Source organism: Rhodamnia argentea, chromosome 5 (assembly GCF_020921035.1).
Source record: "Rhodamnia argentea isolate NSW1041297 chromosome 5, ASM2092103v1, whole genome shotgun sequence".
NCBI classification, from domain to species: domain Eukaryota; kingdom Viridiplantae; phylum Streptophyta; class Magnoliopsida; order Myrtales; family Myrtaceae; genus Rhodamnia; species Rhodamnia argentea.
In genome coordinates this window covers 8,501,160-8,527,454 of record NC_063154.1, presented here as the reverse complement: position 1 = coordinate 8,527,454, position 26,295 = coordinate 8,501,160, and the positions used below count along the sequence as shown (strand labels likewise).

The window sequence follows — 26,295 nt, the reverse complement described above, 5'->3', positions numbered from 1 at the left end:
ATGGTATTTTTGGACAAGATATTGAGTCAATTCCAATAGCCCTTAACTTTCTCTTGTAATATACAAAGATGCAAGATGTCGAGGCGTGCGCTGCTTGTGCGTGAACTACTTAGAATATTTTAATAAAAAGAAAATAGGTAGTTCCATCAAGTAATAAATGTAATTAGATGTTACCGTGGATGTATTTATATGTCTGTCAGTTGTTACGTTTTATTCTTCAATACTTGGTAATTTGTGAAGAATTGAAAAAAAAAATGCACTATAGGATATTTTGGATTTAATACATAATATATATACATATCATATAACAACAACAATAATGTTATCGATATGTACATATCGGCGAAATACTTAATATTTTAATATTAGTGAGATAATCTTCGGCTCAAATCATGAAATCTCTTAGATATCATAAAATATTCTCCCTGATTTAACGCATGTACGGTTAAATAATAATTAATTTTAAAAAAATTAAATGATTTTGTATCAAATTCATTACCAAATTCACGAAAGCCATTGAAAAGACCCTGAACATCGTCATACGAATTACGAAGTCAAATGTCTATCTCTTTTACAACCTAAATTTCTAAAAAAGCTGTGGAAAGACTCGTGATATCTTTTACTGCATAAATACAATTTCCAATTACATAAAAAGCTAAGACATAAGTGAGAGAGTTAAGCTTTGAAATACTTTCGGACAATCAAAGCGAGGAGGAGAAGACAGCCTCCATCGTGGTCGTGATCGATCGAAAAGCCCCAATCCACAACCGCCTTCTTTCTTGTCTCTCTCTCTCTCTCTCTCTCTCTCTCTCTCTCTCTTTTCTCTTCTCTGTCAAGCACGGATCAATCTTAATTAAGGAAACTCGAATCCATTTCCGGAAATTAGGTCAGGCGCAGTCGAAAATCTCTGCCGATTGCCATCTATAATTCAAGAATCGGGGGGATCTGTTTCCTCTCCGTCTCGAAGACCGAACCGCTTCTTCGATTCTGTCGCCGGCGAGTCCCCAGTGGAATGTGGGGAACCCTAGGGGGATGCACGTGCGGGAGATGTTTCGATTGGAGCGGGAGAAGATCAGGAAACGGCTCTGACAGTTGGGGGATTTGATTGGGGGGGACAAAGAAGAAGCTCGGGGAGGTTCTCTAGGGTTTTTGATTCTCTGCTATGGCCGATGCTCTGTCCGCGATTCCTGCCTCCGTGATCCGCAATCTGTCCGATAAGCTCTACGAGAAGCGGAAGAATGCCGCGCTTGAGGTCCGAGTATTGATTCCTTTCGAAATTTAGCTGCTGGAGTATGATATTGGTCGACTTCTTTTATGATCACTGTTGGGTGATATTGATTGGTGTGTGCGCGATGTGAATTATGTGTAGATTGAGGGAATAGTGAAGCAGCTTGCTGCAGCAGGGGATCATGATAAGATTTCGGCGGTGATCAGCTTGCTGACGACAGAATTCACGTATTCTGCTCAAGCAAATCACCGGAAGGTATGCAATTGATGGGTTTCCGAACTAGTGTTCTGAGGATTTTGGTTTTCTTGATACTGTGGGTTTTACTATTGATTTTTGGTTGGTGGAGTGTGGAGTCTATTTACATCTGTTATCTGGTAGGGAGGACTGATTGGATTAGCTGCTGCCACTGTGGGGTTGAGTACTGAGGCTGCTCAGCATCTTGAGGTATTTCCCTTTCTCCTGCATAGGCAATTGTACTTGGATGAGGTGCAGTGAGCCCAGTATCCCAGAGACTCAGCCCACCCGAAACAAATAGATTTCATTTTGTTCCTTAGAATACACTTAGGTTTTCATTCCAATGTGTTGTCACCTTTCTTTTCACAATCTCCACGAGTAGTATACCAAGCGCAGGCTAAGTTATTGCGGCTAATTCTTTTGAATGATGTTGCATGTTCGCTGGAGATGTTCTAGGTTCTAAGATTTTTTCTCCCATGGCCACATTATAGTGGGAATGCACGATTGATGTTACGTTGTTGGCAATGACCAGCATTCATTCTATATCATCAATAGAGAATGAAGGGGAAGGGGATTTTCTTTTGGAGGATATTACAAGGTCAACAAAAGAACTGTTCTCATAACTCAGAACACTGTCGTTTTGTACTTCTAAGCTCATGTGCCCTAGATCTGAGCACGCATAGGGGGCCTTATTTCCTATGTATCAAACTGGATTTTGCTTACAGTCTTTCTTCAGATGAATATCTCTTTCAATCTTGTGCTTCACTGTCATGCTAATGCTGCTTTATCTCGTTTTTATTTGCTTCTGCCAGCAAATTGTGCCACCTGTACTCAATTCATTTTCTGATCAAGATGGCAGAGTTCGTTATTATGCTTGTGAAGCACTGTATAATATTGCAAAGGTGAGGACTGATTGGAGTGCTTCTAGTGTGCATTCTTGTCTTTGAGTATTGCTTTTGACTTGTTTTGCCACTTTTGGATTGTGCGCAGGTTGTAAGAGGGGATTTCATCATCTTTTTTAATCAAATATTTGATGCCTTATGCAAGCTGTCTGCGGACTCAGACGCCAATGTACAAAGCGCTGCTCACCTATTGGATCGGCTTGTAAAGGTAAATGGGTTTACTTTCAAGTTAAAGAAATATGATCTGTCACTTACCATTTTTCTTCTATTTGTTTGAACTGATTTCCACGTGTCTACTATTATAACAGGACATTGTCACCGAGAGTGATCAATTCAGGTACATTAAATATTGATCCAATTGCCAGCTTTGAAAGTTTGAAAAGTATCTTTGGATTTGTCAAACCGTAAACTTGCTATTTTCTGTCCATTTCATGATTATCCTGATTGTTTTCTTTCTTGTTATCAGCATTGAAGAATTTATACCCTTGCTGAGAGAGCGTATGAATGTCTTAAATCCATACGTTCGGCAGTTTTTAGTTGGATGGATTACTGTGTTGGACAGTGTTCCGGACATTGATATGCTGGGTTTTCTTCCTGATTTCCTAGATGGTATATAGCTGTTCATGCAAATAGATATTTTCCCTTTGTTTATGGTTATATTACCCTTATAAGTGGTAACTGACATAGACTCTATCATCTTTAGGTTTGTTTAACATGTTAAGTGATTCGAGCCATGAAATTCGACAACAAGCTGATGCAGCTCTGTCAGAGTTTCTCCAAGAGATCAAGAACTCCCCAGTATGTTTTCTTACATATGATTAAATCGTGTTTGCTTCAGGCACTGCTTTTCATCTTATTTTAGTGATAAAATTCATTGCATTTTGTTGCATTGGCCTTCTCTAGATTTCTATTTCTATCTGAAATTTTGATTCAAAAAGCCTTGCTGTTGAATATGATCTCCTGACTCAAGCAGTGCTCCTATTGAAAGTCTGTAGATTATGGCCGAATGGCCGAGATATTGGTGCAGAGGGCAGGTTCTCTTGATGAGTTTACGAGGTTAACAGCAGTAACATGGGTAAGTTTACAAATGCATTATAAGCATTCTCAATGGCTAAATATGATTATCATGAGTCTATTATTTGGATTTACTAGCCTATCACTTTGTCTATTGAGCGCTGTATATTAGTAAATGACAAGAAGATTTGTGTGTGGATTTCATGCCATTCCAACAATTCTAGTTGATTTTCACTATCATTGTGCAGATCAATGAGTTTGTAAAACTCGGTGGAGATCAGCTCATTCCTTATTATGCTGACATTCTAGGAGCTATATTACCATGCATATCTGACAAAGAAGAGAAAATTAGAGCAGTAAGTTGCATGCATTTTGCTGTTGTTGCTTCTTTTCTTTGCCATAGCTCTTGCTTCTTCTGTTTTGTTCATGTATTTTTTGTCGTAATTTTTAATCTTTGATTTAAGGTTGCTCGGGAAACGAATGAAGAGCTTCGTGCAATCAAGGCGGATCCTGCAGAAGGTTTTGATGTTGGAGCAATACTATCCATCGCAAAGAGGTGCACTTTATTTCCTTTAGTTGATAAATCTAACTTCTTGATACTCACTGTTGCCTTGCCTGGTTCAGGTTTTGAGGAACTGCCCAAAGGGCTCTTGTTTTATTTTGGCATGATGTTGAGCAGGACAACAATTGTGAGCCAAAATATTTTACTGAAATGTCTAGAAAGGATAGGACCTGTTTGCTTATGTGAAGCTAAGTAAAAAGTCCTTTTTTTTTTTCCACCGAAAGTTAAAACAGTATTCAAATGTTAAAAAATTATGAAAAATTATCTGTGATTCTACGTGTCAACATTCTAGTGGCTTGAAAGTTTCAAGAGTTTTCAATTTGAAGAAAGTCAAAGTGCATGAGCCGCAAGATTTAGATTAAGCAAAAAGTAAAAGATGAAAGTCAACCTGGATAGGGTCTATTAGATATTGTGAAGAAGTTTTCAGGTTAAAAAGAGTTCGAACCAAAATCAGAGCAAAAATTATCCAAAAGAAAACATGTACTATATGAAGTGAACCCAATGTATCAAACACATTTTTGTGAAAATGTGTGTGATTGAAAATCTAAAACTGAAATATTCAGTGTAATGAAAAAATATTTTTATCAGAATGCACAGTAACTTGTTAATATTCACTGCCTCTACATCTGTGTTTAGGCAATCATTCTTAGGAGGGGTTTTCTGTTATTTGGTTGTGATTCTTATTTACAAAGCTGATTTATGCATAGTTATGACTTCTGATCTTTTATTATTTTAGGCAACTATCAAGTGAATGGGAGGCCACTAGAATTGAAGCATTGCATTGGATATCAGCTCTCTTAGAGAGGCATCGTCCTGAGGTACCTTTGTTTTAATATATACTCGACATGAAGCCAATGGTTAAAGTTATTAATCACAACATTTAACAAAACCATTGGTTATTTTTTATTTTGGCCCTTGCCAATTTGATTTATAGAAAGTTATCCAGCTCTCATCTGATCTTGTCTCACTATTCTCACTATATTTCATAAAAGTGCCTAATTTTAAAGACTCTTTTCCTGCAAAATGTTTTTTGTTTGATTCTTATTGTTTGTTGCGATTTACATTGGCAAGCGAGTCATGTTTTTAGCTGTGATGGACATTACTTTATTTTATTACCCACAAGAAGAATGTATACCTTATAGTACTCTATGTTGTCCTGGTTCAAGTGTTTGTGGATCTTCTCAGTGAAACTGTCATGGAGTTGATTTAAGGTGATGTATCTGCATGAAATTCATCAGCATGTGGGCCTTGATTTTTTTGTACTTGAGGGTACTTATAGGTTCATGCGAGGAATAGTTGGTAGGACAGCATCCGTGCTGGTAATGTTATTAATGTTCTGTAGTCATTCATCAGGATGAATGGATAATGATGCTTTGGATTAATTAATTTGAAAGGTTTGAGATTTACTGGGGCTACATGGGTAGGGTATGCCATTGTCTAAGTGTATATCCAAACAAGATATAGAAATTTCTAATTGATTTGGCGACGGGTGATGCTCTTGCCCAGTGGAATTTCCCTCGCCTTTTGGTTTTGTGGACATTTCTTTCCTTTGGTTGGTTGTCCCTAACCTGTAGTCTTTTGTATTGGTAGGTTTTGTCTTTTCTGAACGATATATTTGACACGCTTCTAAAGGGCCTATCGGATCCTGTAGATGAGGTAATCTTCCTTGCTTGGTTATTATGTGTTAAACTCTACCTCAGGATCTTCATATGGTCACCATTTGTATAATTGTGGTTATTTTTCCAGTTTTCGCTGTTGGAATTTTTGTGTCAGTAGTTTGCCTTATAGATCTTACCAGTTTTGACATAATCTTCTTGTTGTGTGGAATGTTGGGTACTTAGTCTGAGTTTACTACACTCCGATACGTGAAATCATTTCTTGGATGTAATGCGAACGGAAGAATTTGGGAACTTATTCTGATTGGAGAGTCTGTAACTGATGTTAATTGCCGTGGTGGTTTGTCAGATTCTTAGTGGAGGTCAATGCCAATTTATTGCCTTGGGTTGATGTGGCAAGACCTGGAACAGCTTCTTAGATTTAGGTCCCATTGAAACTTGAATACTATTAATAAATAATCAGAGAAGAGATTTCTCGTAACAATGTTTAAAGACCATTTATGAGACGGCCCTAGAATTTCATTGTTGGTTTTGCTGTTTCCCTAGGCCACTAATGCTCACTACGATCAAGTCACAATGGCTTTTTCATTTCTGTCTGCAAAGCATACTAGAATCCAGAGTCAGTGCACAACATTGGGGAAGTTCAGAAAGCACATAATCGGTAGGCAAAAACAAATGATAGGCCTGATGAATTTTCTTCTGTTTAATAGTTACTATCTTCAAGTTTATGTTTCTGTTGGTGTTATTGATCATCTTTTGCCTGCCTTTTTGCATTTGCTTAACCAAACCTTTTTTATTCCTTTCTCCCTCCCGTATTTCTGTGCTACTTTTGGCATTTTTCAGCAAGGCAGTGGACTTATAAAGCCGATTCTGGATTTGTTGTCAACAGGTAGTGCTGCTTGTTCTTGAGGTTCATGCATGTATAGCAAAAGATCTGCAGCACTTCCGCCAGCTTGTTGTTTTCTTAGTGCACAATTTTCGGGTCGATAAGAATCTCCTCGAGAAGTGGGTTTCCTTCTGATTTTATTTCTTATTTGTTACTTTTAGAGGTCTTTTTCCTTTACTTCTGTAACCATAAGTTGGAAAATAGTATGCTACTGCTTCTTTTCTGCTCCTCTTTTCTGTATGTGTCACCTTATATGTGTACTTTATTTCCTCTAGGCGCGGTGCTTTGATAATCCGTAGACTCTGTGTGCTTTTAGATGCTGAAAGAGTCTATCGGGAACTTTCTACAATACTAGAGGGAGAAGCCGACTTGGATTTTGCATCAACTATGGTTCAGGTTCTGTCATATACTTGAGGCAAAATAAATTCTACCCCTCCCTAACTCAAAACTTAAATAGCTGGGGTCAGTTCCAGAACCTTATGAGGGACGATTAGTTGTTCTGTTAATAACATTATGTTATCTGTTTCAGGCTTTGAATCTCATTTTGCTCACTTCTTCCGAATTGTCTGGACTTAGAGATCTTTTGAAACAATCCCTAGCTAATGCTGCTGGGAAGGACCTATTCGTCTCTTTGTATGCTTCATGGTGTCACTCACCAATGGCGATAATAAGTCTTTGCTTACTAGCCCAGGTAGGAATATATAGATTTATCTGACTAAGTCTTTTTGAGAATCTCTTCCATGCACTTCAATTCAATTATATATTTTTACTACGTTGGATTTTGCATACAGTGGTTTACTCTTCATTATTTAATTAAGCGACAATCCTATATGAAATACACATCAAGGAAGACAGGACATATCTACTACGAATAGTTCTTCCGGCGTTTTTATTTTGTTTTAATCTTTTAATGTTTTATGGGCTTTGTGAACTCTTTGCATAGTAGTTTGTGTTTCAAGATAGTTTTACCAGAAAGGAAATTTTTAGATATGTCTTAACTCTGCCAAAGTTGTGCATTTAACTTCTCTTATGTGATTTGACAGACATATCAACACGCAAGTACTGTGATTCAGTCTCTTGTTGAGGAAGATATCAATGTCAAATTCTTAGTTCAGCTGGATAAATTGATTCGGCTTCTAGAGACTCCAATTTTTGCTTATCTTAGGTTACAGGTTGGTGTGGCTTAGATCCTAATTGTTTTGTTTTCAATGTTGTATTTTGCATGCGTTATGCTTTTTAACTGTGGAAAAGTAAGATGCTGATATTGTCATTTGTTTATAAATGGTATAGGCACTTATGTCTTGACACACCCTGTTGCTTTCTCGTAAATGCCATATTTTGTTATATTAACTTTGCAAATGATCAGCTTATTATGTGTTGGAAATCATGCTATTATCTTGAAAGTCAAGGGTAGATGTTGATAAGAAGATCCAGAAATGCCCGCAGTATGGTTGAAACACTTAATGAAAACCAACTGTTTAAGCTGATGGCTATGATTTATTATGTTGATCAATTTTGATGCTTAAGTGCCTCATTTATCAGGTTTTCCTTGTGGATGGTGTTTCCTGGTTTCCTCAAGTAGATTTTAGCATACCAATGACGTTCTTCTTTATCCACCATTTACTTATAGAAAATGTTAATTGCATGGCCAGCAAGATCATCTAAACATGTAATACAGTATCCTCTCTGTGGATCCCTCCTCTTAAGACCTGTGGTACCGGAGGACAAGTGCCAAGTGTATATGCAATGGTGGTTGATAGGTTTAATGGCTGCCCTCTATAACTTTAAGACATGTCATCATCTAACGTGTATTTCTTTGTAGTATTTGCGCGTGCAAGTTATTTTGTGCGATTCTGCTAAGGCAAAAGTTAGTTGAGCAAGTTACGAGGTTTTGTCCTAGGATGATATAAGCACATGGAGAGGCCACTTCAGTTTCCAATTTCCCGATCTGGAACATTGGAGTATATTTTGAAAAATGAGAAAAATTTACCTGGATTGCAATTTCTAGGATGATAGGAGACCCTGTATGCTTATTTATTTTAGGCTCCTGGTCCTCTGGTTTCTATCATTGTGATTGATGTTATACCTTCTTGTGCTTATGTTGTGCTGTCTCATATTTGATGTTTGTTTAGCATATTCTTCCCTTTGTTTGTCGCGCTGTCACACTAGACTGCTCAACATACCTTTACTCGTCTTTGTAGTTACTTGATCCAGGAAGATACACATCATTGTTAAAAGCTCTCTATGGACTCCTAATGTTGCTTCCACAGGTATGCTGATGTTGTTTACTTCTTTTTGGTCTGTAGATCTTTTTTGGTTGCCCTCTTAGATTTTGGTGATTCTTTTCTTCTTTTCACCCTCTTGAAGTGGTGGGAGGGAGGGGTAATTTATTCTTTCATGAGTAAATGCAGCCAAACCACATAACATTTAGGACAAATTTGAGATGGAATGTGGTCTGGTTGAAAATCTCGAAGCTTTTGATAGTTATGGATGTCAAGAATTTCCATGTCTTGTTAGGTGCTCCTTTAATTTCACAGAGCTTGGTCATTTCTGATTTTGAATTTTGAATAGAGGTCTAGATACCATTGCCAAATGAATTATTATCAACCATGTTACCATCAATTTGTGCCTGCATTTTTTGGAAGGCAATATTTAATTTGCTGAGACATTTGATCCGCTGCCGTGAGTGGAATGAAGTTTTCCATTTATTTTGGTTGAGTTAGTAAATTGAAGCTAGGCCTGCATTTTCACTTGCTTTCTGAGTAGTTTAGTACCTCTGAAGTTTTTGCTGTGTGTCTGTGGCCATGTGCGTCTTGATGTAGTCGATTGGAGCCTTTAGTGACATATTCAGGATGGGACACTGCATGTAAGAAAATGTTACTAGCATTTCGGTGTAGATGGTAGGTCTATAGGCAGATATGTAAAGCAGGTTGTACAATGGAGTATTCATATCTTCTTTGTTCTGTAATATTTGTCCATGATGTTGGTCTGTGTTCAATCAACATTTCATCCCAATCGTACTTGATTGCAGCAAAGCGCCGCCTTTAAGATACTCCGAACACGATTGAAGACAGTACCTTCATACTCTCTCAGCAGTGAACAGATCAAGCGAACATCTTCAGGGAACCCATACTCTCAAATTTTGCATCATATGCCGAGTGGATCACAAATCACGGAAGATGGTGACATAAGCCGAGATATGGGGAGTGTACCTAATGGTATCAACTTTGCCGCGAGGCTTCAACAATTTGAGCAAATGCAGCAGCAACATCGCATGCATGCAAAATCACAGTTATGGTCACAGTTCCGTAATAATTCCACTTCATCAAAGGTTTGTTCCACTCATATGCAACACTCTACAGTCGTGTTAGCCATCTAGAATGGTTGTGTTTGAGACATTTGGATCAAGTAAATCTAATTGCAGTGGTTTTATGCATGTTTTAACTTAAGTCAGTATGCTCCAAGTTTGGACCTCAAAGGTGCTATGCCTCGAGATTAACAGGATAGTAGGATTCTTACAAGTGGATTTTAGAGGCTACTGAGATGAGAGCTGCTTGAAAAATTTTAATCTTCTCGTTAAATGAGACCATTTGTCAGAGTTAAGGTTGGAATAATTGGTCAATAAGAGAGAATTCTGTTTTGGTTGGACAGTTCCTGCCAATCAAGGACCATGCCTGATTTCATTACGTGAATTTTCCTTTTGTTGCTGCATCAAATGATCTCTGACAGTGATGGTTGCTCGGCCTGGCCAAATAGTCGAATGTCAATCATAGTGGTGCCGTGGTTTTTGTGCAGGAGATGCAAAAACCAGAAGAACCCCCGCGATCTGTGTCAGACTCTAACAGGCCGTCTTCAAAATCATCAAGGAGAGGACCGGGGCAGTTACAGCTATAATTAGATTGCTGGTTGCTGCTACCACTGGCCGGAGCTACTTATTTACTTGTCTCAGTAGGTGTCGGCCATTGGCGAGGTCTGGCATAACATGTAAAATTGTATATTCAGTAGCCTCTTTTTCTGTTGAATTGTGGAGGTCGGGATGGAAAAATTGGGTTTCGATTCACGATAAGCCTCAAGTTTCAGCTCCTTTTTTTGGCCTTTTCCCTTTCAAAAGCAGGATAGACCCATGTGGTTCTGTTGTTTTTAAATGTAAAAATCACATGGGCTGGAGGGAGATATTTTATTTTAGGAAGGTGCAGTCCTCTCATTCATCTGTTATACATGCAAGTTTATTGAATAATAACGTCCATTTCTCTACTCATCTTGTGGAACCACACGTGAATTGTTTCTCACATTATTTGGCACTTACTAAGATTCAGGTAGACTACCATGTCCAAAACTGCACTCTGAATGGCGAGGCGAGGGATGCTCATGTTTATTTCAGGTGAAAACTGTCGGTAGCCGGTTATGTACCGGCACGTGATGATATTAATATGTGGTGTACCGTGTCCTGGGTTTCAATGGTGGTTTTCTTCTGTAATTGCTCGTCTTCGGACATGAGCATCAAATATGATCGTCCACCGTGATACAAGTGGCGATATGAAGCTGCTATTTGATGTTTCGAGGACGTCGTAAACACTAAAGACGGATAGAAAGAAAAAGGGGAACTACTTTGTACATACTATACAGACGCCCACACCACAAATACAACTTGAAAAGTACTTTAACCTCTTCTGTGCACTCGAAATCAGATTGAGTGGGACCAAATTCGTCACTCGGGCCGCTGAATTTTCAGAGGGAGTTACGTGTATTTTAAGATTCTTAGTGGAATAACAGAGAAATGAAAAATTTTGCTTCACTAAGAGAGCCAAATTGTTGGAGGTGATGTACTGGCCGCAGAGAGAATATCATAGATCACTATAACAATGTAGAAGGAAGACCATTTCAAATGATCGGAAGGCAAAATCGATGGATGAGTAGATTTACATGCTCAGACAGTCAAAAGTATCAAGCTGGACATTCTCGGACTGCGAGACATAGACATCTGTCGATGTAGAAATATAGTACACGACGGAGGACTATCATGATGGCTAACAAAAGTTCAGGAGGAAATCTGCATGCATGAATCCAAGAAGCCATAATGGACTCACCCCACAACTCCCACATTAAGCAGCTAAGCCGTCCTATTTACACAGCCCTTACAGTTTTCTTACAATATCACAGAGCATAGATCTTCTCGTGGTCGGAGTAGCCGTCGACATCTGAAATGTTCGCCGAGTAGGACCAAGAGAAAGATTTGCTGCCACTAGCCCTCCTAATGCGCCTTTGGGAGTCGCCGTTGAAAAACCCAAAGTGCTGCCGGAAAACAAAGTAGCACATGCTCGCGAGTGTCCCTATGAGAATAGGTGCCCCCATTACTGTTACCGTAATAGCCATCCATGAACTATCATCTCCCACCACCACAAATGCTATTGACAGGAAAGATCCGCAGGTGCATGCGCACGCGGCCCACATCAGCTTGTTTACCACAGAGACAACCCGTTTCTGAGCTCTGGTGTCCCAAGCAACCAAGGTGATCTGAACCACCACAACAGCTAGTGAAATGAAGAGTGATGTAGCATTCAGAAGACAAAACACTCGAAAACCAACTTGATGAGATATGTAAGCTTCCCCAGCTTCCGCTCCGGTTCTTACATACAGACCAGGAAGATTAAAAATAGCCAGAAAAGCTATGGAGGCAAAGAGAACTGCAACAACAGTGATAGAGTTTGTAGTGTTCTGGACAGCTTCTCTGTGAAGTTTCCTCAGTTCCTTGGCAATACCAGATACCCTTCGGTTTGTTGTCTCATTTTGTAGAAGTTGCGACTGCACCTCATGCTTAATATCACTGACAGTCCTTTTGAGTTCCATTGCCTCATCCACCTGCCCAACATACCTGGCATGCTTAGCACCAGCCTCCCTCAGAGCTTCCTTAATGTCCAATGAAGATTCTCCGTAGGACAATTTATCTGCCAGATCCATTGCTGTTTCTTGTTGACTATTGATAGCATTGACATCAATAGACGTATAGCTAAGAAGAAAACGTACAATCTGCAAAGAAGAACAGTATAATCAGGACAGAAGCACGGTGCGAAATGATGAAGAAAAAGAAAACGGGAAACTTCTAATGTTAAATAGTCTTATGATAGGCATTTTATATGATATTAGTTTCCGAAAAGTTAAAATTTTACAACCTCATGATTACAAATCCAATGCCTCTAATCCAATGAACTCTTTTCTTCTCCACATCCCTCTGCTTAACAGCAACTGTAAAACTCTCAAGTCATTTTCTTCCTAAGTTTTTTTTTTTATCTTCGAATTAGAGAAGGGATTGGAGTGCAAGCGGTGGTGAAGCCATGACTGGGACCAGCCAAACCTGAGGCTGAGAAGTGTAATGAACATCAAGATGGACTATACAAGAAGAGTGTAAAAAAGCCATGGTTGGAATGAGTTGCACAATCAATCTAGCTAAGTAAAAACAACTGCAATCTAGCTAAGTCTCCGCAAAAAAATTGTTTACACAATTGTGACTACCCGCAGTAATATCATGCTCACTCATTCAACCATCAGCCACTTTCAAGTCAACAGAACGTCCCACGATATCCTCCAACACAGCTCAATGAATATCATAGGAGGGAAAGGTACATCCCATGATGAGATGCAACCTCTATTCTAATCCCTCACAATCAATCATGCATAGATCCCATTAAATTGCATGGTCGATTAGATAGAGATGCAATGATATTGCCTTGCTGGAGTATAGCATAATAGAGAAACAATGCAAAAGGCATGTGGTGCTGAGACTTGGGGCATAGATTTGCAACTTGAATTGGACTCCACGAAGAATTTAAAACTACAATGTCTGGAGTAGAGGACAAGCTATGTGGAAGGTGGAGATGCCAGCCATGAGAGATTAGGCTCTCAATGGTGGCAGTTTGTTAGAGAAAAGCTACTGTTTACCACCAGAGATGGGAATTTAATTGCTCACATACACAATAATCTCGCAAGGTGAGGATAAATTGTCACGAGGGCCATGAAAGAGATAAAAGACATCAACTAGGGCCAGAAGGCAGGTGGTAACACAAAAAAATCTAACCAATTGATGGGGGCCCAGGTTGTCTGAGCTTGAGCACGAAGGAGGAAAACTGATGACAAAACATGGCGAACATCATCCTAGCGACACTAGTGCAATATGCAACAGACTAGCTGGGATAGAAGCAGTGATCATCTTGTCCCATATGCTCAAGTAGCTTAGTTTATTGTCCCACAAGTAAGAAATACATTAATGCGATTAAGTCAACAATGAAGCAGAACAGCCTCCCAATGGAGATATGCCTCTGTAAATAGATATCGACAACCCTCAGCTCTACCATGAAATAGGGTCTCTTCAATTGAATGTGTCTAGAGTAGATGATACCTCGGGACGGCATTTTCTTGTCGCTATGTGCACAGCTGTATTGCCCTTCTTGTCCCGTTCATTCAGTATCGAGTGATCAGCAAGCAAAATCTCCTCCACAATGATGGTACTCTGACCCTTCACAGCCATGTGGAGCGCAGTTTGACCCTTCTTATCTTTGATGCAGACAATTCCAGGATCCTTATAGATCAATGCTTTTACCATGGAAAGAGAACCATATCTTCCGACAAAATGCAGGGCTGTTTTTCCATTCTTCCTCACTATCCTCAATGAGCTCAAATCAGTTTCCAAAATTGCATCCACCACATCCAAATGGCCATTTTCAGCTGCTGAATAGAGTGGACTAGTGTTTTTGGAGTCGCATGAGTGGCAAAGCTCGGGCCAAATGGCCAGAATCTCCTTCACAATCCCTAGATAATGAAGATAGATTTGGTATAAAAAGAAAAAGTATACTAATGACCATAAGACTTAGTTATGAAACTAGTAGACCCTAAATTTAGTAACTATTGAACTCATGGCTCCAAATTTAGAAAACAAACATCAAAGTAAATTTTCAAGTAGGCACTTATGATTGGCAAAGCAAAAGAAGATAGCTATACCAGTGTGTAACTTGGCAACTGAAGATCTTAACACCGATCATATCGGAGATTACAACTACGTATAAGAAAGAAGTATGATCATCTGTTCTAGCGGTCTTCAGTCAGCACACAAGAAATAAATAGCAACCTGAAGAACCATTGAATCAATTGCCTCTCTCTCTCTCCTATAGGAAAAAAATTCTGCCAAAGAATCTGACATGCTGTCCATATATATATATTCCATGTATATATAACGGTGTATAAACATTTCCCATATCCTTCAAATTTTCTAGAGTACACATTTTTCTTCATCCAGTTCTTCTACATAAGATAATTAGGTGATTGTAATCATCATGAAATCACAAGAAGGTTCTCCCACTGGAACCAGAGCACAGTCGTGAAACTCTGTCACTGGATGATAGTAAATAATTAAGCAATCCACTTAAATTCTCGGACAAGAAACTACATCTGCCTCTCTTTTTTTCCAAAAAAAGTTCAAGCTGTGTCTGGATACAGGGTCGAATTGATTGTTCGGTGGCAACTGTTGAATGGAGAAACCGCACAAGCTGGTAAATCCAAGGGTAGAGTTCTCCAAAAGCGCATGACACAGAATTCCTAATACCAAATCTAAATCCCAAACAGCCATCTGTTCATCTAACTGAAGGAAATAGCGAACTAGACCATAGTGCGTCAGCTTGCAATACTAAAACTCAGGTTGTTCCAATTAATCTGAATTCTAAATAAGAACAAAAGGGTCTACAAGCAAGTAATCAAGCTGTTCTTTGTCTGTTCATTTTATTTTCTTCTCAGAATCAAGCAACAAAATCAACGCACTCGAAAGGGAATCCAAAGCCAGAGGATGAGAGCTGAAATCGGGAACGCACCTAGGTGGCCACGCTTAGCGGCGACATGGAACACGTCCATGTCGGCCTTGGACCTGATCTTAACCATCCGTACATTGCAGAACTTGAGCAAGTAGCCGAAAACCTCCCGCAAGTTGTTCTCCGCGGCGACGTACAGGGCGGTTTCCCCGGCGTCGTTCTGCAGGGACATCAGGTCGGTGACGGCGGAGGACTCGCCCGGCGACGGTGGCTCGCCATCGGTCAGCTTGGCGACGAGCCCCCGCAGGGCAGCGAGGTCGCCCGATCGGACGGCGGAGAAGAAGGACTGGTGGGTGATGAAGCGGAAGGACTTGGAGTCCATCGTCGAGCGCTGCCAGAAGCGGAGCCACAAACAACGAGCTGAGAGAGAGAGAGAGAGCTCGCTAGATCATAGCTTAGCTTCAGAGGGAAGAATCTCTCTGCGCGATGAGTGGATGGAGAGAGAGAGAGAGAGAGAGAGAGAGAGAGAGATGGAGAAGTTAGTTACTGTTACTGAGGCGTGTCTTCTTGTCGCGGTGGCATTTGTTTTCAACGAGGAGACGACCCCGGAAAGGATAGTCCGGAAGACGACAAAAACAAAAAGACAATATTTATTTCACGTTTTCTCTGCACAAAAGTCCCATTTAATGATGCCTCAATTTTTTTTTTAAAAAAGGAAATAAATACGTTAAATTTAATAAAGTAATAAAATTAAAAATTTATTTAGTCCTGTCAAAATAGTTGATGGCAATTAGATCCTTAATGGGTATACTAGGTAAACCAATATTGATAATGGTATTGGACATACTAGGTAAATCAAGTTTTTCCATGTCTTGATTGGAAATCAGCAATATTCAGCTATCGACATCAGATAAATTTTTAATTCTATTTTCAACACTTCAATTGTCGATGCCTAAAATTCGATACTTAATTTTAAGTTTCATCAAACGAGCGGCGAAAAGGCCGATTTAGCAAATAATATAAGGATTTCGATACGTGTGATTGTATGTTATTTTTGAAGTAATGATTAAGTTAATGCCACATTTATACATATCTGTGGAATGAAGGCTGTACTTTTTGTTGGGTGAGCAGTAGTTATTTCGGATTGGATTGGTGACGTGTCATAAATTTTGCAGAGACGCATTTTGGTTTTTTTTTTTTTTTAACCTTTAAGTGCTTCTGAGCATATATTCTTCTTATAAATTTTCAAAATTTGTATAGCATTTTCAATTTTAATGAGAAAGATAAAGGTACTTTTAAATTTTAAACCTAATTTTAAACAAACAAGAACAGATGGGGATTAGCTGCTAAGGCATGTGAGCAGCTGGAGAATCGACTACTTTTTTCCTTTTCTTGTGCAGAGGTTCCATTGCTCAAATGAAGTACTCTGTAAACCTCACTAGATGATAGTGGAATATTTGCCAAGTTACATATTGGTCATTAATGAACTTACATTTGAATTTGCTAATAGAGCTACATCGTGGGCCAAATATCCCATCTAGGATCGATCGATGAAAAGGGATAAAGTGAGTCTAAACAAGCAATTTCCTTATCAGGCCACACCAATCACATTCGTCATGCTCATGCCGAATCAAATTTACATTAAAAAAAAACTAATATTTTTAGACCATGGATGGGATAACAAAGATTTTTTTAGGTAAAGTACTAGATTGGACCAACCCAGGGCAGCCTCTATAGATCTGAGTCAATTTTACAGATGGCTACTTGATGAATAAGTTACCAACTTGCCTGAAAAGGCGACAATCATCACTATAGATGTCTTTGAGAAAGTTTGCTAACCCGTTAAGAACTGATCACTATCTGCATCGTCATTAAGTTACAGTTTTGCATCATGTCGTCCTTCGGGAGCTGATCTCTGTCGTCAAAACGTTCGTAAGCATCAAGGAAATTCTGAATTGAGCAATTGATCTGAGAGAGAGATGGCGAAACGCGTTCAGGCAGCTTCGGCGTCGCTTGTCCATAGCAAACCACCACTATGCTTTCAAGCATTCAGGTTCAAGAGACGAAGGGCCACATGAAGATTTATTACGAAACGTGGCTTCAATGGAAGACGATTCGGTAGTGATGGGGCATGCGATGACCCTTGATTATCTAATTATAAAAGAAATAAAATGATCAATGTTGACACCTAAATTTTGACCGATCTTGTTAGTCATTTATTTAAAAAAAATAAAAAAATAGGAATTAAACTTTAGTTCCTACCAAAAATAATTAACTCAGTTTTCATATCATGCATCGGATCGGCGGTAGATGGGCATAATTGAATTTTTTTAACTCAGTTGGATCTAATGGATGCGAGTAGGTCGGACCGACACCAAGGACTCATTATAGACATATGCTCGTTTTCTTTGCTAGTAGAGGAACATGTTTGAGCAAAACTTAAATTCCTTAAAAAATTGTTGGAGATTAAATGCCTTAGCTAATGAATTTAACATCTCTAATTGCATATTAAAACTTTGGAAAGGGGATCAAGAGATCGTCAAGTTTGGGGGGTTGGTGAGAATATAATTTGTAAGATTTTCTAATTGCAAGAGTATATTCTTTTTTTAAAAAAAGAGGCAAGATTATATTTCAAGGAAGGATTACACTGCACGGAATTGGAAGGGAATCGTGCGTGAAGATTCAATTTTTATCTTGGAGTCCAATCTTCTCATGCCTATAAAGGAAGGACGTTGACACATTCAAGGGGGTCGGCAAAAAAAATTCTGCTCATACACAGAAATACTCGTGAGAAATAGAGGGAGAAGGGGAGAAAACTTGTGGGACACACGTGAGTCTTGAGGAAAAAAGTTCACGCTCGGTTTGCTCGTTGTTCAACCGATCTGCTGCTGTTCGGTGCCGACGAAGGCGTGAATTGGCTGCTGCGAATTCATTCCATCAAGTCCCCTTAGGTGCGCAACGTTCCTTAGCCGATCCACCCGAAAGTTCGAGCTTCATATTCGAGTTTCGTGCAAAGTTCGATTAACAAAGCCGATATTTGGTTCAAGGTAAAAAATTTCTATGTTGAATATTTGCTTGCTCAATGGGTTGACTGACATACTTCACTGAGTGTTCTTGCGTATCTTGTGCATCATGGGATGATTGCCTATACTGGATCGTTTATTTTGTGGATAAAAGCAAAAAACTTTTGTTCTAGATTCAATCTTGCTCGATTGCTTACAGGAGATTAACTTGAGTTTTGGCTCAAGAACCTTGGCACGTTCCATCATATTCTTGCAAATTTCGAAGTTTGAGAATGGAACTTTACTCGTCTCAAATTGATGATTGAATTCTCATGGAATTGTTAATCTTGATTAACTTGTGAATTAGCTTACATGTTCTAAAAGTTAACTGGATGTTCGTGAGCTTGAAAGTCAAGATTGTTTTTTTTTTTTATCAAGTTGGATAGATTTGGAAGAATCAGAATTTTGGATTAATTCTTGGTACATATGCCCCTTTTGGCCGAACTATACATACGGGTGAGTCTTGTTGTGGTAATTTTCTATTGCGCTGAGTTGCATTGATCCATTGCTCATTTGATCTCTATGTTATGTATGGGAATTCAAATTTAATTGAGTAGTATCGAATCTCAACGGATAGCTCTTTTAATTCATATAATTATCATTAACAGTTAAATTGGTCGGGATATTTATCTGATATACGTCCTATCTTATCTCTTGCAATTTTATCTAAATATATTCGACTTGATGTGAGATTTGATAATTATCTATTTTGCTAGAATTATAAAAAAAAATAAGTTTTCCAATCTCAAAGATAATTTTCTCGAATTAAAATTGACTAAAATTTTTTTATGAGGAAAGGTGGGCTCTCACTTCACAATTCAGCCACCCCTCTTTGAATTTTCAAAAAAAATTCAAGCTCAATGGACTTATTTTTATTTTATTTTTGTCGTGTTGTTTTTCTTTTTTTTTATTGTTATAAAGTTTGCACATCTTTAAACAAACATGCCCATAATATATGCTTCCCTACGTGCCTAGACCCGTCGGAAAAATAAATCACACGCCTTAGCCACGATCTTGTGGAATGGGATGGTGATTTAGTATAGAAATTCGTATTCTACCCTTCGGCAAAAGGGATGTTATTTTTCTATACACATATCCGCATACTGGTTCGAATCCTCAAGGATGTAGCGGATAAAATCTCGCTCTAGCCCGGATCTTTGGGAATGAGAGGATTTTCGGAAAAATCAGAAATTAAAGGTATATTATGGGCATTTTTGTTTATTTTTGTTCAGATTTTTTATTGCTTTTGAATGTTTTCTTTTATTACCGAAAATACCAAAAAATCATCATCTGGACGCTTAACATATGGTCTTCATGTCACATTTTTTCAATTAATGATCAAATTCACATTGATCAATCGGAAAGGCATTTTCATGAAATTGGTATCAAAAGGGCGTTAATTTTTCAATTAGCGTAACCAAGTCCCCGGACTCATTCTCTCTGGTTCGTAGAGATAAAATAGTTCTCCCGCTATTTTATATAGGTTTCTAATCAACCTACCATAAATGATTAGTGGCGGCTCCGATTAAATATTTTCTTATGAATAGACCTAAGTTGCGATTTGGTAGAACTTGGGAGGGTTTGAGTTAGGTTAGTTGATTTAATTAACCTGATAATCCGTTAGCCTAATTTTAGGTCGCGACAATCAATAAGTTATTTTATTCTTTTGAAATAGGGCATATGTCAACACAAAAAAATTGTCAAGTGCTCTGTTGTGAATCTCGGAAGCAAGTGGCAAAGAGGTAACCAACGAGAAAGTGGAGGTAACGTAATCGTCAAATAATAGAGTCAGATAATCTCAGGTGCGACCATCAAAGAGGTAACCATCAAGGTTAATGGAGTCAACGTAACTAGTACGTGACTATTAATGTAGTGGAGTTGATATAACTATTTTGTAATTATTAGTGTATTGGAGTCAATACAAGCATCAAGTAACCATAGGTATAGTGAAGTTGATATAACTATGATGTAAGTATTAGTGTAATGGAGTCGATATAATCATCAAATAACCGTCATGTAATTGTCGGTGTAGTGGAGTCAACATAATCATGAAGTAACCTCCAACATAGTGGAGTTGATGCAACCCTCGGTAATAGAGTCGATGTAACCATTCTTGTAACCGTTGTTTGCGTACCATAAATATATCCCGAGTGTACTTTTTGTAAACCACACACTTTCAATCAATTCAAGAGCTCAATATTCTTTTACAAATTTATCTTTATCTATACTTTCCTGCAATTTACATGATTGACCACCGTTGTCTTCGGTCTCAATACCTTTACATTTCTTGTCATTTATTTTCTTGTTCAAAATCAACAAGCAGCCCTTCGTGACCTTTGTCGATTCACTTCCCATCCATCCATATTTGGAAAGTATTTTGGTGGCTAACTTTTTGGCAAAACAGAAGTACACAAATATATACTCATGTACACCGAAGTAGTGAGTGTATATGCTTCTGACCATGTGATTTGTGATCATTAACTTAACGTTGTGTCCATACTATACCCTTTCTCCAACTCTACTTATTAAGTCTCTCGACAATTGCCATCTAAGTAGCATCGACACCTACACGCGACACAACATGACACGACCGACACGTCATTCTCAAAAAATAGAGAATTCTGACATATTGGGCTACGTCGTATTTTAAATATGTATATATATAATAAATTATATCAATGGTGAGTTTCTTCTTCTTCTGTTATATCACGATTATTATTTTTTTTTTCTGGCCGAGTATATTAATTTTGGAATGGCTGGATACATGAATTAAATATATATATTTTTGATAAATCTACATTTTGATCATAATTTATTGAAAATGCTTAAAATTGACATGTACATGTCAAAATGGCATGTCGAGATGTTGGATTCGCATGTCGCTGATATGTATGGAGCGCTGATCACGAGTCGGTCGCATGTCGAAGAATGTCGAATACGATACACGGATCCTAGAGAGTGTCGTTGCTTCACATATTGTCATAATTAAGTTCAGACCGATCCTCCGGCTCGCATCGAAGGCTCGAGTTAACTTACTAACGATGCTCTGAGTATGAGTGGGGTTGGGATATTTACGAAGATGATGATATTTTTCTCCAGATTAACTATCTGGCATGACATTGCATATTCTCTGCGTTTCTAGATCTCATTATGATGATGCTTGCGGTCCGCATATTCCAGCCGACCACATGCAGGACCATGATAACTCGAACTATCCTGTAACACCATCATGCACAATTCCCCAGCCTCTAAGGCTATTGCTCCTTTAGTTATCTGGCCTTTCCGATCATAGGTTCTTAAAACCAAAGGGACAACAAGAGCTGACAGCAACCCATTGAACACAACTGTTCTGTTCTGTTTGGCGAAGTTTTACAGAGGTGAAGAAAATGATGGCGGAGAAGACGGAGGGAACGCGAAGCAAGGCAGCCGTAGAAACTGACTCTCAAATCTTTTCAAACAGAGCATTCCATGTGAAGAAGGTGAGGAGGGGAGGGGTTTGACGCAAATGGTGGTGATTGGAGGCACTGTTGCAGTAGCAAATGTCATGCAGACCATCTCCACGAGTTTGACCATGTCAGCAGAAAAGCCCAAGCAACCCAAAAATCTAACAATCCCTATCTCATCTCAACACGCGTTCCATTCCCGGAGAAATCTCATGTCGGAAAATTTATATGATATAGATCATTTAATATATATCCATGTTTGTCATAACTCATCAACTTAAATTTTTGAATGAAAATAAGTCCAATTAAAAATGTTGACGGACTCGAATTTAAACTCTCTTTTTACGATCTTTCTTGATAAAAGTATCGAGCTTATGTTGTCTGCTCTCAACAATTAGTATCGAAGTCGGTGATTGATTGGTGGCACACTCTCAATGTATATCGGTGGTTGGCGAATATCTCAAGAAATGAATTTGATAACCAACCTGATTTTTTAGCGGGTAAGTGAGTAATTAATATATTCATGTTAGCCCATAACTCAATGGATGAATGTGACAACTTCCACTATGTATCGGGGTTTATCGAACATCTCAAGAAAGGAATTTGGTAACCAACCCAATTTCCGGGCAGGTAAGAATGAAGTGAGCAATTAATATATCCATGTTGGCCTACAACTCAACGAATGAATGTGGCGATTGGATATATTGACGAGCTCGAACTTGAGCTCTGCTTTGGTAATCTCTCTATGAAGGTACCAAACTTTTGTTGCGCGCTCCCAACAATAATCTCTATACTTTCTCATGCGGTATCAGAATAGGAAGTTCCGAGTATAAATCTTTCCACACCCATTTATCGAAGGGAAGTGATAAAACAATTGAAGTATTAAATCACGCTTTCATCTAATAGTTCAAACTTTAAAAATACTTTGACAATAGTCTCACAAAATCTTACATGATATTAAAATACAAGGAGTCCAAATGTTTTTTATATTCACGTGATCTCTTTTTACTTGTTAGTTTAATTTTTTGAGATAGACTTTTGAACATTTACGATCAACCTTGCTGGGACGAATCAAAATCCTAATGAAAAAACTCCCGGGATAATCACGCATCACTGTTCCGACAGCATGTTTGTCGTCCTCGTACTTATTTGGACTAGCGAAACTGTTCAAAGCATGTGCGAGGGGGCCTTATCCGAGTCTTACTTAGCTAGTTTTCCCTGCACGTGGGGCACGTCTTCAAAAGTCAATTTTCGGCCACTACCCACCCCAACCACCACCACCACCACCACCACCACCATAACCACTTACGAAAGAGAACGAGGTTGTTTTTTTTATCTCGAGGAAACATTAAAGAAGCTGAGGAGATGGATCGAGGAAACGAAAGAGGCGGCACACGCTCGTGTCGTTCAGTCAAAGCACGACCACGCGAAGAAGAAGAAGACAACACTACATACGTGCCGCATCCGCGGATGCACTGATTCTCCGCGCACTCTTGTTGGCCATCTCATTGTCGTGGTCAGTAGTGGAGAATCCTTACCCACGGAAACACGTCCGCTTGTCTTATTCTTTCAACGCTTTTACTTCCGCGTCCTTGTTTTGTGGCAATCCATTGCTCACTATATAACCCTCCTCTCGGACATGTTCCTCTCACCTCGCTTCAATTGTTCCACCTGAATCTTTGTTGTCTTTCGTCTCAGGCTTTGAGCGATCTCACACAGACAGTACGTTTCCAAAAGTATTTTGCTGGTTAAGTAAAATCACACACAGAAGAGAGAGACAGAGACAGAGACAGAGACAGAGACAGTGAAGATGGTGTGCTTGGTTTCTCGCAGTGGGAGAGAGCTCCAGAGATACCACATGGGCCGTCGCCAAGTTGTTGGGTATGGGAACGGATTCACTCAATCTTATTCTGGGATTTTCCGGAAAACTAATTCATAGCTTGAGCTCAGTTTGCTTTGTGTTTGAACGATCGTCGCTTGCAGATGCATACCTTACCGATACAAGAGGGACGGAGACGGAGTGGCCAGTGATGAATTAGAGTTCTTAGTGATCAGTTCACCCAAAGGTCAAGGGCTCATGTTCCCTAAGGTACTCTTCTAACTTTTGTAATGCTAATTACTCCTTCCTAGTTAACTGATCACTCGTTTCGGAGTCAACGTGTGTGGACTGGAAATAAGCATGCAGTCATGAGAAGTCGTATCGGCGCCTCGCTAACTAGACCGCATGTCTGTCTCCCCAGGGAGGATGGGAGCTTGATGAATCAGCAGAAGAATCGGCTTCAAGAGAGTCCGTCGAAGAGGCTGGAGTTCTCGGTGACGTCGAGGTACTTAAAACATTGCGGCCTAAAAAAACTTAGCAGACTAAGTTGATCGCATTCTGAGTTGAAGTCCCTAAAGAGAATGTTAATCTAACTATATACCTGTACTGAGATGACATAGTCTATCAGTATAAGATGTTCATGCTCATGCTCAGGGAATGATGTGGATTTTCGGGTTGCCATTTTTATTTCAGTGTCAATTGGGAAGATGGAGCTTCTTGAGCAAAAGATATGGAACGTACTATGAAGGGCACATGTTCCCTTTGTTTGTCAAGGAAGAACTTGATCTGTGGCCGGAGAAAAAGCTCCGCCAGAGGATCTGGGTATGCACCTGCTGGTTATCCACGAAGTACACTAGTTTATAGCAATTCCAAATATAGATACTGAAGTATACAAGCTATATGTTGCAGATGACAGCATCCGAAGCGAGGGAAGTGTGCAGGCATTGGTGGATGAAGGAAGCCCTGGACATATTGGTTGAGAGGCTTGGCTCCATTGCCCAACAGAAGAGAAAACCAGAAGCTATCGTTCTGTAGATATCAGATTTCGTTCATTCTTGTTCGTTTGATTTCCAACTAATAATCTTCGCGAAAACGAGAAGATTCATTCTTTCACCCCCCACCCATGATTCTTGAAAGTAATGGATAGAAGAACAATTCTTTTTACAGACTTTTCGTCCGACCGATGCGATGGATAGAGTCAATTTGGAATCCTAATTGAAGTTCTCGTACCTTTTGTGCTTGCTATAGATGATGTGATTCGCATGGAGTTGTGAAAATGCAGTTGATGGATTCAATAGATCGCTAGCATGTCATAATGCACCGATAGCATACTTCAGTACAGCGATGGAAGAACGGCCATGATGTTCCCAAGAGAGCGAAAGGAAAAAAAAAACAAACAGACGGTCTGGTTTTTAAAACAAAACGTAGCCATGGACCATATTCTTCCCCAATCTGAGTTTTGCTAACCTCTCGGATGAATTCAAGGACATATTCAAACAAATTCTAACTATCATTCGGAATGGTTTGCGGATTCCTAATAGCTATTCTGGCCGAATCTAATAAGATAGCAAATTGCAACCCAAAAAGTAATATGGACTTGGCCATGGAATTGAAAAGCTCCCATTTTCCAATAGAAACGTTGGCCTACTTTCCAAGGGCGAGCAAGACGGACCAATCATTTCCCAGTTCCACAAATTAGAATCGATCACTTTCGGTCAGATTCCTAGTTCTAGGGAGAATCGGACCGGACCGATTATTTTTTATTTTTTTAATATGAACCTAATAATCCAGCGGTTATTTTTTTTTCTTAATGTAAATCTAATTTTATTTAACATGTCAAAATTAAAGTTCATGTTTCTCACCCCTACTAATAACTCCACCATTTCTCGATTGCTGGGTAGAACCGGACCAAACCGAGAACCGATCACCCCTATCATTTTCACACGCGATATAAGATTTTTTTTTTTTTTAAGGATAGGTGCACCAGAAGTCCTAAAATTTGTCACGAAAGTGCTGTTGGTTCCTAAAAATTTCAAAGAGTGCAATCAAATCTTAAAACTTGTTTAATTTTTGTAATTGAGTCCTTCTATTTATTTTGTTTAGCTAGATTAATAGAAAATGCTAACGTGACTTTTTTTGTTATTTTATCTCCCCAATGTGGTAATGACCTTACTAAAACATGAAAAATAAAAACTACAACGACATTGTTTTGGTCCAAATCCTAACTCTTTACCTAAATCTTGATAAAATTAGATTAGAAATAAAAGAAGAGTAATTTTTCTTTAAAAAAAGAAGAAAATTAAAAGGCCAAGGACCGCAGGCCCTTGCTGCCGCCGCCCCACCGATCTAGGATGGGCCAGCGGAGCTCATCGGGGCCTCGGCAAGAGCACAACGACCTTGGCCAGACCTTAGCGAGGCCTAGCCAATTGAATAATTATAACGAAGATGATTCTACTATTCCATTTCCAAAATAATTTTTTTATGCTAGTAAATTTTTGAAAGAGCTGAAAAGTGTAAATTTGAACTATTCGCAAAAATAAAAAAAAATAAAATTGTTGATTACCTAATTTTCATGTAATAGTTTGGTAAATTACAGATAATTTTATGAAATCAGCAAACTTTTTTTAACAGTTTACAAATTACAAGTTTGTCTTATTCTTTTACCAATTTATATTTGTCTTTCTTGCCAACGCCTCAAAATGCCAACTGTCATATGAATCTACCAATATTCTATGAC

General features: G+C 38.9%; 4 protein-coding genes and 2 long non-coding RNA genes across 11 annotated transcripts in view; 3 read left to right on the top strand and 3 right to left on the bottom strand.

Annotated features, from left to right (window-relative positions):
• LOC115739986 (loganic acid O-methyltransferase-like) overlaps positions 1 to 10,655 on the top strand; it is a 222,458-nt gene extending 211,803 nt beyond the window's left edge. Inside the window, exons 4-5 of the mRNA XM_048279488.1 lie at positions 6,660 to 6,679; positions 10,554 to 10,655. The gene's annotated coding sequence lies outside the window, so the exon portion shown is untranslated. The remainder of the gene's footprint in view (positions 1 to 6,659; positions 6,680 to 10,553) is intronic.
• Positions 703 to 10,697, top strand: LOC115739974 (protein VAC14 homolog). Of its 2 annotated transcripts, XM_030673294.2 has the most exons (20): positions 703 to 1,252; positions 1,370 to 1,483; positions 1,607 to 1,672; positions 2,275 to 2,364; positions 2,453 to 2,572; positions 2,673 to 2,701; positions 2,831 to 2,973; positions 3,068 to 3,162; positions 3,353 to 3,439; positions 3,627 to 3,734; positions 3,843 to 3,934; positions 4,677 to 4,758; positions 5,531 to 5,596; positions 6,446 to 6,561; positions 6,718 to 6,838; positions 6,972 to 7,133; positions 7,486 to 7,614; positions 8,644 to 8,712; positions 9,474 to 9,773; positions 10,238 to 10,697. In XM_030673294.2, exons 1-20 carry the CDS (start codon positions 1,163 to 1,165, stop codon positions 10,334 to 10,336), a joined length of 2,178 nt encoding a protein of 725 aa, XP_030529154.1. In that variant the 5' UTR covers positions 703 to 1,162; the 3' UTR covers positions 10,337 to 10,697. The 2 variants fall into 2 exon arrangements, with proteins under 2 accessions (XP_030529154.1, XP_048135426.1); XM_048279469.1 differs by lacking the exon at positions 1,607 to 1,672.
• Positions 3,520 to 23,309, bottom strand: LOC115739984. The gene is made up of 3 exons (XR_004015306.1): positions 23,191 to 23,309; positions 18,063 to 18,070; positions 3,520 to 3,529 (listed from the first exon to the last, which is right to left on the bottom strand). It is a non-coding gene; the product is annotated as an uncharacterized LOC115739984 (long non-coding RNA).
• LOC115739975 (ankyrin repeat-containing protein At2g01680) lies at positions 11,377 to 15,765 on the bottom strand. The gene is made up of 3 exons (XM_030673295.2): positions 15,298 to 15,765; positions 13,836 to 14,245; positions 11,377 to 12,469 (listed from the first exon to the last, which is right to left on the bottom strand). The coding sequence occupies exons 1-3, from the start codon at positions 15,614 to 15,616 to the stop codon at positions 11,597 to 11,599; spliced, it is 1,602 nt and encodes a 533-aa protein (XP_030529155.1). The 5' UTR covers positions 15,617 to 15,765; the 3' UTR covers positions 11,377 to 11,596.
• LOC115739982 (nudix hydrolase 17, mitochondrial) lies at positions 15,747 to 24,719 on the top strand. Of its 5 annotated transcripts, none has more exons than XM_030673307.2 (6): positions 15,747 to 15,764; positions 23,519 to 23,620; positions 23,723 to 23,828; positions 23,980 to 24,063; positions 24,252 to 24,380; positions 24,468 to 24,719. In XM_030673307.2, the coding sequence occupies exons 2-6, from the start codon at positions 23,550 to 23,552 to the stop codon at positions 24,591 to 24,593; spliced, it is 516 nt and encodes a 171-aa protein (XP_030529167.1). In that variant the 5' UTR covers positions 15,747 to 15,764; positions 23,519 to 23,549; the 3' UTR covers positions 24,594 to 24,719. The 5 variants fall into 5 exon arrangements, with proteins under 5 accessions (XP_030529167.1, XP_048134415.1, XP_048134414.1 ...); XM_048278458.1 differs by lacking the exon at positions 15,747 to 15,764 and adding an exon at positions 23,343 to 23,452 and having other exon boundaries at positions 23,517 to 23,620; XM_048278457.1 differs by lacking the exon at positions 15,747 to 15,764 and adding an exon at positions 23,365 to 23,458 and having other exon boundaries at positions 23,507 to 23,620.
• On the bottom strand, positions 24,617 to 25,128 carry LOC125314953. The gene is made up of 2 exons (XR_007198291.1): positions 24,789 to 25,128; positions 24,617 to 24,715 (listed from the first exon to the last, which is right to left on the bottom strand). It is a non-coding gene; the product is annotated as an uncharacterized LOC125314953 (long non-coding RNA).
• Between the last annotated feature and the right edge of the window lie 1,167 nt (positions 25,129 to 26,295).